This window comes from Triplophysa dalaica, chromosome 3 (genome assembly GCF_015846415.1).
Source record: "Triplophysa dalaica isolate WHDGS20190420 chromosome 3, ASM1584641v1, whole genome shotgun sequence".
In the NCBI taxonomy this organism is placed as follows: Eukaryota; Metazoa; Chordata; class Actinopteri; order Cypriniformes; family Nemacheilidae; genus Triplophysa; species Triplophysa dalaica.
Window position 1 is genome coordinate 4,735,411 of NC_079544.1, and position 16,911 is coordinate 4,752,321.

Here is a 16,911-nt window from a genome sequence, read left to right on the forward strand (position 1 = left end):
GGACTAAGAAAAGTTGTTACGAAACAGTTTTATATGTTCGCAAAAAAACTTTCCGAATCATGTACGATCGCTGCGGGAGTGTATTGAGCACAGAAATACTACGTAATACGCCCAACTCATTTTTGACAAGTTGACCATGTTTAGCATGAGAAGACAGAACGTTACGCATTGTAAAGAAGTCAGAATGCATAACACATCATTGTAGGGCTTTTTTGAAGGTCGCCTCATCTACTGCGCACAGCCTGGCAAGTCTCTCACGAGAGCCCCACCTCAGAAAATCTTTATTCTTTACTGATTGATGATTGGCTTACTAGACGGCAGTATTTCCTTCGCTAGAGCGGCCATATTGACCGTTCTATTCCTAGCCATTTATTTTAACGACAATGGCACATCTTGTTCATATTACTATTTTAGTTTAAGTAAGTTTGATCATCATTTAAAATGAACTCAGAAAAATAACTGTCCTTTTCACCTGGCTCATCAAAAATTGCACTGTAAACATCACTAACAGCTTTAACTTGGAAAATGACCATGGTGTAAGCGGGGGCTAGCCGTTTGCAAAAGGATTTTTATGCACTTCGCAGTGGCAACCACCCACTGTTCCGCGTCAGTGGTTCTTTACCTCCATGTCGTGCATTAAAATCCTTTAACGCATGGCTAGCCGTGGATTATCCTTTACATAATTGTAACTGTGTCTATGTAAGTGATGAAAATGTGTCGTTTTCACAATTTTTTCATTTTTATTTTAAAGTTACACTTTTGGGATTTTTGCCTTTATTATGATAGGACAGTGGAGAGGTGACAGGAAATCGTTGTTAAGGATAGGGCAATATATGGCGGAGATACAGACATTTATAACTCTGGAATCATGAAAGAAAAATTTATCATTTTGACCCATAAAATGTATTTTAGGCTTGACTAAAAAAGTTTCCTTGCTACTTAAGAGTGGTTTTGTGATCCAGGATCACATATACAACGTGGGCGAAAGTTTCATTTCACTAAAGGCATAGTTCTCCCCAAGATGAATATTCTGTCATCATTTACTCAGCCTGTTGCTTTAAACCTGTGTAATTGTTATTGTTACACGTTACAAAAGGAATGTTATTTGGAAGAATGTTTGTAAACTAACAGTTCTTGGGTACCACTGAGGAATAGTAGGAATACTACAGTAGGAATAGGAAAGTGAAACTACTGTTTTGGTCAATAATGCTCCAGAACTGTTTGGATTCCCAAATGCTTCAAAGTATCTTCTTTTGTGTTGTTAACAAAGAAGTTCATGTAGATTTGAAACTTTTTGGGGCAAACTGTCCCTTTAAAAGGATACTTCACCCGAAAAAGTTAATTCTGTCATCTTTTACTCACCTTTAGATTGTTCCAAACAATCCACTACCATAGTATTGGGAATAAATACTAGGGGAGTCAATGGGGGGTGAGATTTGACAATCTTCCAGATATCTTCTGTGTGTTCAGCGGAACAAAGACATTTAAACAGGCTTGGCACACATTGAGGGTGAGTTAATGATGACATCATTTTTTCAGTCAAAACTTAAAATATAAATTGAAAGATTCAAAGAACGTACAGTATTTATTACCAATATATTGAACTGTCTGTTTATATTTTACTAAACCAGGCGTCAGAAAAATATCAGTCTATGCAAACGTTTTCTCTTTTAAAATTGTATGTTATGGATGCAATAAAAAAGATTGTTGTTTTTACTTTGAAAGGTTTTCTGTGAAGTAAAATGTACAAACCAGAATCAAGAATAACCAACAAATGGAGAAGTGATGTCTCTTCATAGAACTCAAAATAGTTATTTTATGTCCACGTGCCCATTTCTAAGTATTATGGATTTGACAAATCACCTACCTGACTATGGAAAACCACCACAAAAATGCTTTAAAAACTTTAAAGGAGACTTCAAATGGGTATTTAAACCACCAGATATTGACATCTGACCTGGTTAAAACGTGACTTTTTCATCGTAAGGTTGACGTTTGCATGGAAATGCCCAGTTGCAAATCATTATAAATCATGTGTCGATCATTCAAATACAAAATGACATGTAATTCAGACTTAGAAAGTTTAATGGGTTATTTAAACTGTAATTGAAAATGTAGTCACGCACTTACACACAGAGAATCATTTTTATTTCTTGAAAAGTACTGTAGCATATAGCCGGCTATTTCCTGAGCACGAAACAGTTTCTCCCTGTTCTTGTTCCTTACATATTCCAACCACATGTAAAACTATCCAAATATTTATGGAGACAATCAGGTGTGCCAAACGTTTTTATAGTGTGCAAGTTCTATGTTTGGCCCTGAACAACTGAAACATTTAATATGATATGTCTGAGCGTCTGACTCATGGGAAGTTTCTAAGGCCTTTAATTGTCCTCTAGCGATGATGACATGGTCTGAAAGCCTTCCAACAGGAAGCCACTGTCACTATCTGACTGCAGGGGAAAAATATATGGTCACGTTATGTATAAAGCTGGGCCTCTGTTTAAAAACCATTACACCTGCCGCTCTCCAGTTTCAGCACAACTATTTCAGCTCTGTGTAACACAACACCCAGAGATCAACAGATGCCTGGAAAATTATAGCCAAACAACTTAAGTTAGCACCTCTGATAAATGCGGATAGGTTCCTCCTAAAATGTAATAGGTAGCATTACTGAAATGTAAATAAAAACAATTGCTTTTGTGATGAATATCTACAAATATTGTTGTGGAAACTAGGCTGAATTATAATTATTTACACATACATTTTTGTTCATTTTTCATTGTGTTTCGTTTTAATGTTCCAAAAGCTGGAGCGCCAGTGAAAATACCATAAAATACCGATGTTTTTGTCATGTTAAATTACATGTTTTTCTGTTATTTTACATCAATCTTGTAAATTTGCAGACTCCTTCTGCAATTCATTTTACCATATTTAAATGCCATAAATATGTTACATTTCCGGCAGCTGGGGGGGCCAGTAAAATACCAGTTTTCGTTTTGTAAAACAGCATGTTTTTATGTTATTTTACACCCATCTTGTAACTTTGCTGTCTAGTTCTGTAAATTATATTTTTTAACCATATTTAAAAGCGCAGTAATTCGTAAAGCTACAGTTTTTTAAAGTGTGAGGTAATGATAGAACGATTGTATTCTGATTTACATTTAATTGCTCATTTTACCGAGGTGTAATGATTCAATTTCCTGTCATAACTTTATTCCAGTTTTTGAATCAAGTGGAAAAGAAAAAGACAAGTAAAAATATTGCCGTTATAACTGTGCAGTTTGGGAGCTCAGGGCTGTGTTGACTTTGGCTGTATTTGTCTATAGCCAGATATCAAATTGCATGGAAAATAGATTTATAAGCTGTGCTACTGTAGGAAAATCAGTCTAATAAAATGTGTTTATCAAAATCTACCTGTGATAGCCATGGGGAGGCTGGATGAATAAAGTTTTAATTACTACTGTATGTAGAAGAAAAGGGAGTCACTAATGATCTCCCTCAGTTCAGTCCCGTAGGGTTGAGTTTTGGAGGTAGCCACACCCAGGCTGGCCATTGGCTCAGGGCTGCATTGAGGAGATTTAAAGTGTTTGAAGAGAGAGATTTGGAGGACTCGGGACAGTGCTGGTCTGGAGGGCCCTGAACGCTGAGCTTGTAAACAGGTGCTTGCAGTAATAAGTGCTCCGTCAGCGGTGATATTACTGTGGAAGGGAATACACAGAGGGTAAGACAGCTGTAGCTTCATTATTGTCTGTGCATGGACTGTTTTAAAACCTGTGAAAGGTTTTAGGTTCATTAATAATCATTTGTTTAATGAGGAATGTGAGCGTCTTGTGCAGCCATTCAGAAAAAAAACTCACAGACTTTATTATTAGTGACATAAAAGAAAATGAACTGCTGTGCTATTTTGCTAAAATAATTTGTAAGGTAAAGTGTATATATGTGTTTTGTTAAATATAATCTAAATTAAATAGTTTTCTAAAAATATTTCAATATAAGTAAGTTTAATAATATTGCCATACTCATTTCTGCAATTTTAAAGGGTCATGAAAATGGTGCCTTCTTAACAATTCTACAGTTTCACTTTCTACACTATAAATTGTCTAAAATCCTTTTGATTTAAAACCTTTTTACTTATCTCCCTTAAGCTAAAAGCTTAATAAATTCAACATTTTCGTTAAATTAAAATGCGAAGTAAAAACTACTGCATTTATTAAGTATTCAGTACTCTCATTTGAGACAGTAATTTCTAGTTTTTAAAGGATAAACTATTTATTTTAATGCGATACAATTAAGTTGATTTTTTGCTTTTGACACTTGAATGATTCATTACAGTAAATATATAACACATACAGTAAATCTCTGTGCTAGTATCGTAAAAAAAAATTTTTTTCCCGCAATAGATATTAATATAGATTTTCTTTCTCTCTGTATTGTTTATTGCTAAAGTATATCTTCAGTTTCCTAATGTGAAAGCTGCCAAACAGTATCTGCCTCTAGATCAGATGTAGCTGTCAGCTCAACCTTTTTATCATCATCTCGGTCTCTTCTATCTTTTCTCTGAGGCATATTTGTGCTATTTAACCATTTAGGACCTCAGAACAGACAGGCTCCATCCTTCCTTAAGAGAACAGCTACTGTGCTGGCTGCAGGTATTATCTGAACCACACATCAGATGAACAGCAGATGTTGCCTTCAGCCTGTAAAGGGCAGGTTTATTAAACGCCGTCTGCACATTACACAATACAAACAGAGTAAATTTTGGGCCCCCGTAACCTTTTCAAGGCTCCTGTGGTTTGGGTCTCTAGCGGTTCATACTAAGGGAAAGAAATGCGGCTAGCTAGTCTTGAATTGAACTGCTCTGAGTTCTTGTTAGTTGAAAGGTAAAGGGTAAAATCAATGTATTGCATGCTTGTGGCGTCCAGTCTCCACCATCTCTTGCGCATTCTGCATCTGTAAACCTCAAATCTGCTCCCTAATGGTGCAACTGGGGCTTCAAATGCAGAGGAACAGACTGTCTTTGTCTTCCGCTTAATGTGTCTCTGGAGAGGTGAAGCCACAGTCTGGCTTTCTGTTTTCCCGCCCTTGACTTCACTAAATTTAGTCTCCCCTCAGAACATGATTAATGCGCTTCAGTCTGTTTGTATGTCTTATTGCTTGTAGGTATTGCCCTATAGTTCCTGAATGTTATTAATGAGTCATAGCCACAGCATTGAAAGATTGGATTTTGACATACAGTTGAAGCTCAGGTGAATACAGCCATCGGCCACTACAAGCTGCCCTTGTTCTTTGTGTTTAACCAGGGTTTAAAATGCTTTCTTTTGCCGGGATTACATTGCGCATGGCTAACTGATAAAGTCGCAGTGAATAGAAAGAAAGCTTTTAAACACAAAATGAAACAAGAATTGGTATTTACATTATGAGGGTTATACTGGATATACTGTGCTTCAGCGCAGAAGAAAATCATTTTATTTAATTAATAAGACGTTTTTTTACTTTGATTGTTTTATTTTAAATTCATTTTTTATTATATTATATTTTATTTACTAAAACAAAAACAAAAAAATCGAAGAAAATCAGATAATGTCTTGAGTCAGTCTTGAGTTAAGTTTAAAGTCACTGTGAAATTGAAATTGACAACTTTTTTTATAAATGACCTTTCGTTCCCTTTTTTTAATCCATGTGTCCTCAAAAACGACTTTCTTCACTTCCTGTCACATGTAATGGAGTGAGGGCGGGGCTATCGGAAGATTGCAGCAATTAGCAATTAACAGGGATCCGGTGGCCCTACATCTTTTCCTTATTTCAGGAAGTCCTTTCACTTGAATACGTCACGATATGAAGAAAAGATCATCACTACTTCCGTTTCGACTTTAAATGATTATTTTTTATATCATTCTGTTTACAATTTACATAAATTGCACAGTTTGCTAATATTCCACATGATGTTGAGATATTCACATCGGACAACAAAACGGTTACTGTCTTGAAATGTAATAAAAAACGACGTAAATTGGCACCGCTTTCAAGTTCATTCATCGGCTCGAAACATGTGTGCAAAGTGTTTTCAGCAATAGGAATCTGTTGCTCGTCTCTGTAACTAAAGGCCAAGCATTTTTTTCTATGTTTGTGTGTGACATGAACATCCCCTCAGTACGGGTGAAGAGAGAGAGAATTGGCAGATCTTTCTCGAATGCTCTCCAAGATAAATAAAAAGATAAAACGGCACACATGAAATAAAAGACACTGACAGAAAGCAATAAACGAGACTCTTGAAGGGCCCTGCTGGTCCAGTGTGTGTGTGGCGTCTGGCTCTGTGATGTGGGATACGGCAGGACGGTCACAGATCTTACCGCTCATACCTCAGTACTGCACCATCCAATCTAATTACCATCATAGAGCCAGTGAGACACTCCACTGCCCATTTCCACTTTTAGTGTCCCGACTTTTACCTCGGGTGATACATCAATTATAAGAGATAATGGTGTAATGTGACCTTAAAGTCAAATAAACAAGGGTAACAGCTTCCCAGAATGCATTCCATTCTGAATAAACTGTGCGGTTACTGGATTATCGCTTTGCTGTTTGCAGACTTTATTCAAGCCACTGTTGCTATTTTCCATCGCTGTTGAGCTCATAAATTTGCACACAACAAATAACTAACATTTGACTTCAAAACTTTTGTTTATCAGCACTATTATTGAGTTTTTTTAAGCACTTAAGCACTTGCTTTTGTAGTGCTGACATTTCGTTAAGAAACATTTATATACATCAATATTTATATACAAGCGTTATTGAGCAATTATTTAGTCAGTCTTGAGTCTGTTTTTAACTTTATTGTTAAGGTTGTTAACTGACATTTTACGAACAAACAATTTAGGACTATTTAAAGAAACAAGGTCACCCAAAAATGAAAATTCTGGCTTCATTTACTTTTCTTTGTTGTGATGAACACAGAGACCGATATTTGCAAGAGTGCTTGTAACCAAACAGATCTAGGCCACCACTGACTTCCTGACAACACTGATAGTCAAAAGTGCCCCAAATCAGATTCCTTACATTCTTCAAAATATCTTCTTTTGATTTCAACAGAAATTTATAAAGCAATGTTTCTATGGTAGTCAAACGGGGTCCAAAAACTGTTTGGTTACAAGCGTTCTTTCAATTATCTTTCTATGTGGTTCTTAATGAAACCATACAGTGATGGAGTCGCCTACTTTTTAAGAACCCTTTGAAGGGCGTGCATAGATTGTTTGTTACAAAAAGCAGCCAAAAGCAACATTGCTCAGTTGCTTGATCCTTGTGGCATAAATTCCAGATTTATCTGTGCTTCTGTGCACATTTTTACCTTGGTCCTATGGGAGTGCTCTCTCATTTCTGCAATTCCACATCTGCTTCTGAGCTCTTTGATGCATGTTGTTCCCTGTTTATATTTAAGCTGCACGCTCCGTGCAGAGATTTCCTCAATGTTCGTTACAAAGTGTGATGTGAACGCGCGGTAAAACAAATTTACATTTCACAGACCTGGTGATACGTGCTGATATTTTAGGTAGTTGTTAGCACATGAAATATTGACTTGTGTCGACTTCCGACTTTAAACTAAAAATATCAAATCTGGAGCCGTGAAGTGGCTGTGTTGTTTTCGCAGGTTCTGCAATGTCAGGAAAATGATTTGGTTTAGAAAAGCACAGCAGATGAATGTCACTTTGGGTCCAGTGGGCTCACAAGGGCCCTTGTCCTTTCATTGCATAGTGACTGGACACATGTGTATAAGGTTTGTTCGGCGTAAATTTGGACATTTCATATTTAACTGTGTTGCTTAAGTGTTTGTTTATGCTTAAATTCTACATGACATGAGATAGATTTTTTGCATGCTCTTGTCTATGATTTCACGTCCTGTCTCCTGGTCACATTATTGACCTGTGGACAACACAAATAGAAACAGCTATGCAGTTATCCTTGAACCTGTATGTCGGACCTTTGGGTATCTTTACATGTGGATTTGATTTCAGTAGCCTACAGTATTTTGCATAAAATGCTAATTTATAAAGATATGAACTGTGAACAGTGTACATTCTCTTTAGAAGAGCAACATAAGTGATTTCAACCTATTTGTTTCCGCATAAAAATTCCCAGACCACACAAGCTCAGACAACTACTTTTGATGAAGTATATTAAAGTAGGTATGCAGGGGTCCTGCTTTCCACTGGTGCTCTTGAGAAGAAAATTACTTTTATGCACATAAGCAAAACAGCACCGGGTGGCTCCAGGCCTACTCTTTTCTTGCATGCTATATTTATGTAGAGATGCATTAAAGAGTTTAAATGACATCACCAGGGGATTACATCATTTAGTTAGAAGGCTTCGGTGCTCCCTGAAGCCCTTGTGGCCGTGGATATGCAATTTATGGGTCAGATGGAATGTGCTTGGCAAACATACGGTCTGCCCAGTTCTTACAGTAGAATCAGACATCTATAATACTGTCCTTGTAAAACAAATTTTGCTCCATTAAACATAATGTGACATCTTGCACATTGATTTTTATCACGTGGGTTGCATGCAAATCGGGCTTCTTACTGGAAGGTGAGACCGCAGACCATAAGGAAAAAATGAGACGAAAAAGTCAACCGCACACTTAACATAACAGGAACCATTTCCTTTCTATTTTCTTCCAGAAACCATGATCATCAGATTTCACCGGCTAAAGAGAGGTCTCTTCCTTTTGGGGATGCTCTTCATGGCGTCCCGACTCGTTCTCTCTGAGGAAGCGGCTGGAGAAGAGAAAGGAGTAACGTTCAGTCATGTGTACAGGATCGACTCCGGTTGTAAGCAGGGTTCCCAGGTCGGCCAGCTTTCACAGGACCAAGCTTCAGATGGACAGACACTTACAGTAAATGGAGAGAATGACATTGTCTTCAAGCACAACATACGCCTGCAGTCGGCTGCCTGCGGGTGTGCGGATTCAGATGACCTCAAATCTCTGCTATATCGTGTGAATGGTCTGGAAGAGGAGGTGACTTATCTGAAGAATCAATGCGCTCAGGGCTGCTGTAAAGGAGGATCAGGTATAACATCCATCCCAGATTCAGAGAAATCTAAACACATGATTTCTTTTGATATAGTGCAGTGGTTCTCAACGTGGGGGGGGGGGGGGGTTATGGGGCAGGGCCCAAAGGGGGCCCAGCTGACTTGCAAGGGGGGCTCAAGATGACTAATGTTTTAAAATTAGCATTGAAATACGTTTAAAAAAAAACAGAAACAAGATATTACTTATTTGTGGGCCATTATAATCAGTTCCTATGAAAACTAGTTACTAATTACATATTCAATAGTTTAATTAGATTACTGTACAAATGATTCTCTCCATAAAGTTTTTAATTACTTATTACTAATAACTTTCTATATCCTATATCCATCTTCATTAGTTAAGTGATTCAAGGACAGACATGAAACGAATCTTTTAATTCATTCAAATGAATTATATTAAACTAAAGAACGTACTTATTAACTCACCAAAGTATTACAAATGTGAGAAGTATAAATTAAAGCATGGATTTTAAATTTTGATATCAATTCCACTATTGCTCGCACATATATTACACAAAGTATTTAGTTTAATTACATCAAAAGTAACTTTAATTAGTTACAGACAAAATAAGAGTAATCCCTTACTTTACTTTTTCAAGGGGAAAGTAATTAATTACAGTAACTAATTACTTAGTAACTAGTTACACCCAACACTGATTATAATGGATAAATGTCTTTTCAGTCAAAAATGGAGAGGACCCCTGATCTAGAGTCTATCTATCCAAAACTTCATTTTAATTCTGATTAGAAATCTTAAATCTTGGTTCGCGGCCCACCAGTGGCTTTCACCATATTATGTTCATTGTGCTTTTGATCAGAACACAAGTAGATACTTTACAGCTCTCAAAATGCATATATCTGTAATATCAACTCATTGTGCATGTGTATGGATTATAAAAGCATTATTCAAACACCTCCATACCTGTGGATCAGATGAAGAAAATCTGCTCTCTTGTTCAAGGTTTAGACACTACCTGCAGTGGTCATGGCACCTACCAGCAAGATTCATGCAGCTGTAAGTGTAACCCAGGTTGGGAAGGTCCAGACTGCTCCATTTCATCCTGCCCAGACGAATGCAACGACAATGGCCGCTGTGTTGATGGACGCTGTGTCTGCTATGAAGGCTACACTGGCACAGACTGCAGCCAGCTCACGTGCCCCGGCGACTGCAAGGATAAAGGCCACTGCGTGGATGGCAAATGCGTGTGCTTCAGTGGTTTCTCTGGAGAAGACTGCAGCGTCGCCAGTTGTCCAAATAACTGCGTAGGAAATGGACGCTGCGTGGATGGACAGTGCATCTGCGATGAGGGATTCTTTGGACAAGACTGCTCCATGGGTAAGTTTCTCAGTTTGAGAATGTGAGGTGTAGAGTAAAATTTGAAATCTTTTGTATGAAGGTTTTTTTGTAATATGATTATAGTATGTTTACTTCATTTGCTTATTAAAGTGCATCTCATTAGTGGCCCCAAAAACTGCACAAACGTTTTTGTATAATGTCACAAATGCATTATTTGCTTAGTTTCGTTTGCCATTTAAATATAGAACAACATGAAACATTTAAGGCAATCCATTACTTTTTTTATAAGAAATAAAAAGATCTGGTGGATCAAAAAGTTTACAAGTGTTTTAATTACAAGTACAAATACAATACAAATACACTGTAAAAACAACAGAAAATATTCTGTAAAATAACATGTTTTTCATGTTTTTCTTGTGGTTTTGCAGCCTTTTTATGTTATTCGACGGTTTCTGACTGCATTTTGTAAAAAAAAGAAAATGAACAGTTTATAGGACATTATATGTGAAAACCTGTAAGAAAATACCGGTCAAATTTAACATTACTTTAAAATGGTAAAAAATAAACGTGTACAACTGTAAATTTGCCCCGATTCGCAATCTCACTTGAAAATTTTGTTTGATTTAAAGTGATTGTTCACCTAAAAATGAAAATTGTGTCTCGCCCTGTCATTTCAAACCAGTATGATTCTCTTTCTTGCCCAGAACACAAAAGAAGATATTTTTACTTTAGACCAACGTAAAGATAAGTGCATAAATGTACCGGTAAAGGTACAGGTAGTTTTATATTTTATGACGATTTTGAGGCAAAAGTTACAGATTGCATTTTTAAGAAGTTTGTAACTTCATGAAAACATTAAATATCACCTAGAAACCAGTCTTAAGTAGAACGGGAACATTTTTAGTAATTGCCAAAAATACTGCGTATGGATAAAAATTACAGATTTTTCTTTTATGCCAAAAATCAATAGGATATTAAGTAAAGATATTTAATACATTTCTTACCGTAAATGTATAGAAACATTATTTTTGTGAGTAGGATGGCCTGCTAGAGTGCCTCTGATTAACAACTTCAAAGGCAATTTTCTCAATATTTTACTTTTTTTTGCACCTCAGATTCCAGCTTTTCCAGATATTGTCCTATCCTAACAAACCATGTGTCAATAGAAATCTTATTTCTCCAGCTTCCAGATGATGTAAAAATCTTGTTTTGTCGTCCAGGGTCGCATATTATTTCAGGGAAGAATAATTAAGCTCCTATTTGCAATCACCTGGTTTAATAATTTCCACATTTTTTAGGGGCCAAAAACTTTAGTGGAACAGTATCTTTATTTAAAGCAGGTATTTCGAGCTACCTCATAAAAAAGTAGGTGTCCATTCTTGAGCTTTACGAAGAAAATTTACAGGTTCTTCTGTTCTCTTATAAACACTTATATAGCAGCTAATTGCACATACCGCGGCAGTTCATTTATCACCTCCGTCTCCTGCTGGTGGAAAATGGTAACAGATAGGCTTCATTAGCACGGGGCAATTGTTTTTTATCAGACCCTTTCTGTTCCACCCGCCCAGACCTTCAGAGAGACGTGGAGTGCCTCAGAGCTGGAATGCGTGAATAGATGAGAAGACTTTCAAAAAATATTAGGCATGGCAAGAGCTTTAGGGTGTGACATATTATCTATGTTAACACTTCTTAAATGGTTTCTTAGGGGAGTTAGGGCACAGGGTAATTGAGTCCAAGAATGATAATAGTGGGGAGGTGGAGGTAAACACTGCAAACTAGTCAAACAGATCATTTGAGCTGTTACAATCTCAAGATCTTGACACTAATCGGCTTCCTTGAGGGTTTCAGCTGTTTGTCCTTTGGCTGAAGGATTTTCCATATCTTAATCACTCTCGTCTGTGCTTATATGGGAAGTCTGACTTAGATTGTAAAACCTTGTGGGGATTTTAACATGTCGCTTTAAACGTTGGTTTACCATGGTCACCAGAAGCAAAAGCAAACACCGATTTATGTAGAGATGTTTAAGGGAGTTCGGTCCCAAACTGTATCCAAAATATATTTAAATCTGACATTTTTTAGCATTAGATCATACATCTGGGATGAAAGCACAAAGTAAATTTGAGTGGAAATGTGTGAATACTTAGACTTTTGGTTGAGAAGTATAAACAGAAAGACTTCTCTGTAAACTCCATGGAGAAAAGAACTTGCATATGCTGTATACATGAATGAAAGTCTAGGCTTTGGATTATGTGCGAAAAGATTACAAACCCACAAATTCAATCTGAATGAGAAGCACAGAAGTAAACACCATGATGCATTTTTACTGCATAGTATGTTTGTCGTAAATGTGTTTGAGCATCAGAAGGTCAGCATGCCAGCTTTGTTCTAACCACACAGAGTCTTTATGTCTTTATGCCAGTTTAGTGCAGATGTAGAAGATTAAGTTCACCTACTGTAGGCTACAGAAACAAATTTTAACTTAATTACAATAGGTTGATTCAATTGAGTTCCGCAGATATGACTTATTTTATGCAAACCCCGGAAGCGAGTTTATTAGCATCTTAAGACATCCGCTTCCAGCGCCCCAAAGTCTGTTTTTTATTGTTTTTGGTAAATCACCTGAAATGAGGTCTGTAGCTATAACCAAACCACTAAATGTGTTCACGTTTTAATCCATGACATTAAACACACCAGTTATAACCCGCTTGTGATTTTCTAGAACTTTAAAACTGCGGTTGCTAACAAGTTGCTAAAAGCGCCTACTTTCTTTGGCGGGGACGTTCGACGTCATCGCGCATATAAATCTCACCAATAATGCAACTTTGCAACAAATGTCTAAAATTATTGTTGGGTTTTCATTCACAAAGTAATTACTTGCTAGGGAACACGTTTTGTTTTCTGAGAAAGTTGACAGAGGTTTAGTGGTGGCGACATTTATATTGAGCGTTTGTCGTTTATAGCCTCGCGTTAGCTTTTTACTTCTGCCAATTGTATTTAGGATTCGAAAATAGCAAATATTGTGTTGATCTGTAAAGATGACTGATGGACAAAACATGTAAACATCATAAACATTTGTTAATCACAGATCTTATTTTTTGCTATCTTCCAAAAGTCTATGGGGAAAATGCGTTGGCTTTCGGTGAGGGATCCAGCGCGGCACTTACTTCCGGGTTAGCCTACAAAAATACGTCATCTCTGAGCCACTCCATACATGTTCCCATGTATAAGCTCCTAAACTCATAAGTGTGACAATTCATGCATATTTTCTACAAATTAAAAGTTAATTTATAGTTATTCAAGGTAGTTTAATTTATTATTTATCTGCCATAAAGAAGCACCACAGTTGATTTATGAAAGCTTGTCCAAACTGAATTCTAAGTGGGGCAACCAAACCAATTCGATTACAATCACTCACTTTCCTTCTTTCCTAGTGACAGAAGTAACAGTAATTTATTGGTCCAGATGGTTTTTTTTTTGTGGAACTGCTGCTGGTAAATCCTGGAGAGAACAGTAGGAACGGCTGTATTAACTGCCACTGGGTAGAAAGGTCACCAGTTTAGAACTTCAGGAAAACATTTGACTTCCTGCCCCTCGCGGTGTGCAACAATGTCCAAACCTGCTGTTCATTCTTTCCTGTGGTCTCCACAGCACCCGTCTCTCCCTCATGGCTTCCCCCAGTGGATTTCCCTGATTTTATTTCCTTAAACATACAATCTCTGCCATGTTTCTCTCCATACGTCTTTAAGTGCTAATGGAAATGACAGGACTGCTTTTTTGCCTTTTAGGTTTCTGGGTTGTAATTGGGACGTCATCCCTCTTTTTACATGCTCTGTATTCAAAATACAGACTGTACTTATTGATGGAGGCTCGCCGCTACTTTAACCACAGCTCAAATGTAGAAATCCTTTAATCCCCTAATAACGTAACTCAAATGCACGGCACACCGCAAGAACAGCTGTTTTATCCAGGAATAGACAAGATAAAACGCAGAAATGTGAACTACGTATTCCTGCGTAAAATGTAAATATCCTCGATACAAGACAGATTTACTTCAAAGGAACAGTTCACCCAGAACATGGTTATATACGTGTTCAATAATATCCCAGCTTGATAATGGGAATGGATGGAGACCAAGTTTTGAAACTCCTAAAAGCGCACATCATTAAATCACATTTGGTGTCGTTGTGACCATGAGAACCAATATATTTATACTATATACAAGTATAGATATATTGTTTTGCTGTGTGATAACAGAAAGAAAGAGAGAACACTTAATGTAACAGATCACCCTCATCTTTTAGTTTTAGGTCCAAAGGATCTCCGTCTGATCAAGGTTACAGATGTGTCTCTGCTAGTGGAGTGGGAGTCTGTCAGAGGAGCTGAGTACTACATCCTGTCCTACTATCCAAAAGGAGACAAGGGAGCCATTAAAGAGGTCCAGGTGGAAAACACGAAAAGCTCCTACTTAATCACCGGCCTCAAGCCCGGAGTCACTTACATTGTGCAGGTGTATTCTGTCATCAGAGGGATTAACAGTGAATCGGACCAGATAGAGGCCACGACTGGTAAGAACGGCACATTTCTTCAAACACTACAAATACAGTAAAATAGATGTTATCTGTCCAATGAACTGTAAGTGGAAAAATTCAGTTCAGTTGTCAAATGGCCGCAAGATTTTGTGTTCAGCGTTATAATGCAGGATGTAATTATATGGGCAGAGTTCAACCAGAAGATGAGAACATACCAAACACATTTAAATGGAAATTAATGCTGAACAATGAGACGAGAACTAAGCACATTTTTATGCGGTCGGTCGCGCGTCCCAACAGAACAATACACTCCCATGAGAATGAACAGATCATCTGGTTGTTATGATCGAGATGCATGGGACGCTGTCAGTCAACCGGTCAACAAAGAGCTTAAATGTCTGAAAGCATTTCACACACGTAAAGGATAAAGGCCCGAAGACCCTTTTTCGACTTTAGTGTTAGAATATTTGTCTGCAACTAATATCTATCATCTGTGTGACAGAAATTGTTCTGTTGCTCAATTGGCAGAGCATTGCATCAGCAAAGCAGTGCAGCGGTTCGAAATTTCCTTTCGCAAAGAAGTGAAAAAGTAAAAACATCTTAGTTCCGAGTCAGCCTCCGTAGTGTTTCGCATGGGAGGAGCGAGAGGTTGAGTAAGCCGTTGGTTGCAATTCACAACCTCACCGCTAGATGCCGCTAAATTTCATCCACCGAGCCTTTTAAGTCATACAATAAATTCCAGCACATTTTTACAGCCCAATTTATCCTCATTTGAATTGTTATAACTTGGAAATTGCATTTGTAAGTTATTTTCCTGGTTTTCCCTTCAGAGGTCTCTGGAGTTGATGGTATCAAGGTATTGCGCCAGACAGAAGACTCTATCCAGGTGGACTGGAAGAACCCTGCCACCGCAGTGGACTACTTCAAACTGATCCATGCTAGCCCCGATGGACAGGAGGGACGGGAGAAAGTGACAATGAGCCAGGAGGCCAGGACCATGCACACCATTGTAGGTCAGTCCACTGCGTTCATCCCTTTGAGTTTTATGGTGCTGTAAGTTAAGTGGCTGTGCACTGGGAGCAATACGAATGTGTGTTTTTTTAGGTCTCAACCCAGGAACAGAATATCAGATATCAGTGCAAGCAATCAAAAGTGAAATGGAAGGCAAACCGTCTCGTGCAACAGGAGTCACAGGTCAGTAAAATTTCTAATATGTGCATATTGTTTCTAATGTGTATGAGGGGGTTTCGTTTTCTCTGCTGCTTTAAAGCTGCAACACGTAACTTGTTTTCTCTGCCTAAAATTAGCATTTTTAGTTTTAAGGGATTTAGGGATTGATCCGTGCACACGCATGCACACATGCACACTCACACACACACACACACACACACACAGTTATAGAAATAATGAAACTTAAAAAAATCATGTCTGGAATTTGGACGACTTAAAAAATAAACAAACGAAGAAATCGGATAAGTGGTCAACGACAGAGATATTGATGGCAATATGCTTTAATATTTTTACGCTGTACTTCACTCTAAACAGTATTTCCTTCTAAAAGGGTCCAATGTACTACGGTAGTTAAAATCTTTACAACCCACTGCGTAGGACAGATATTTTCCTTGTCACCATAAATCAATTAAATTGCTTCCTTGACCGAAAAAGACAACAAATCCATTTTTGTTATTTTACCCGAGGCTATTGAAACGTGGCAGCTCTTACATTTCTAGTCCCGAAAAATACACATGTCCAAAACCAACAAATATTCTCAAAGAACCTTGAGACAGGAGTTTCTTCACAGGTATCTGTAGCATAAAGAGCCGTAGATATATATTAAAGGCAGTCAATTTCACTGTCAGTTATGTGGTAGAGAGGACTTTTTCAGAGATTATCTGCCAAAAGTGTCTGGTACTTTGCCTTTCTAAACCTGTCAAATAATTTGTGAATAAATGAGTTATAGTATGGTGGCCCCCATAAGTGCATAATGATGTCTAATAA

At 37.6% G+C, this 16,911-nt stretch overlaps 1 protein-coding gene across 5 annotated transcripts in view; it reads left to right on the forward strand.

Moving 5' to 3' along the window:
- tnn (tenascin N) overlaps positions 1–16,911 on the forward strand; it is a 38,212-nt gene that overhangs the window by 8,245 nt on the left and 13,056 nt on the right. For 2 of the 5 annotated variants that reach the window (XM_056743663.1, XM_056743662.1), the window contains 5 exons: positions 8,676–9,065; positions 10,049–10,423; positions 14,686–14,949; positions 15,744–15,926; positions 16,018–16,107. In XM_056743663.1, coding sequence (XP_056599641.1) covers positions 8,681–9,065; positions 10,049–10,423; positions 14,686–14,949; positions 15,744–15,926; positions 16,018–16,107 — 1,297 coding nt within the window. In that variant the 5' untranslated portion in view covers positions 8,676–8,680. Of the gene's footprint in view, positions 1–1,369; positions 1,511–3,612; positions 3,725–7,698; positions 7,775–8,675; positions 9,066–10,048; positions 10,424–14,685; positions 14,950–15,743; positions 15,927–16,017; positions 16,108–16,911 lie in introns of those variants that run through there. The other 3 variants (XM_056743664.1, XM_056743661.1, XM_056743665.1) reach the window with 3 other exon arrangements.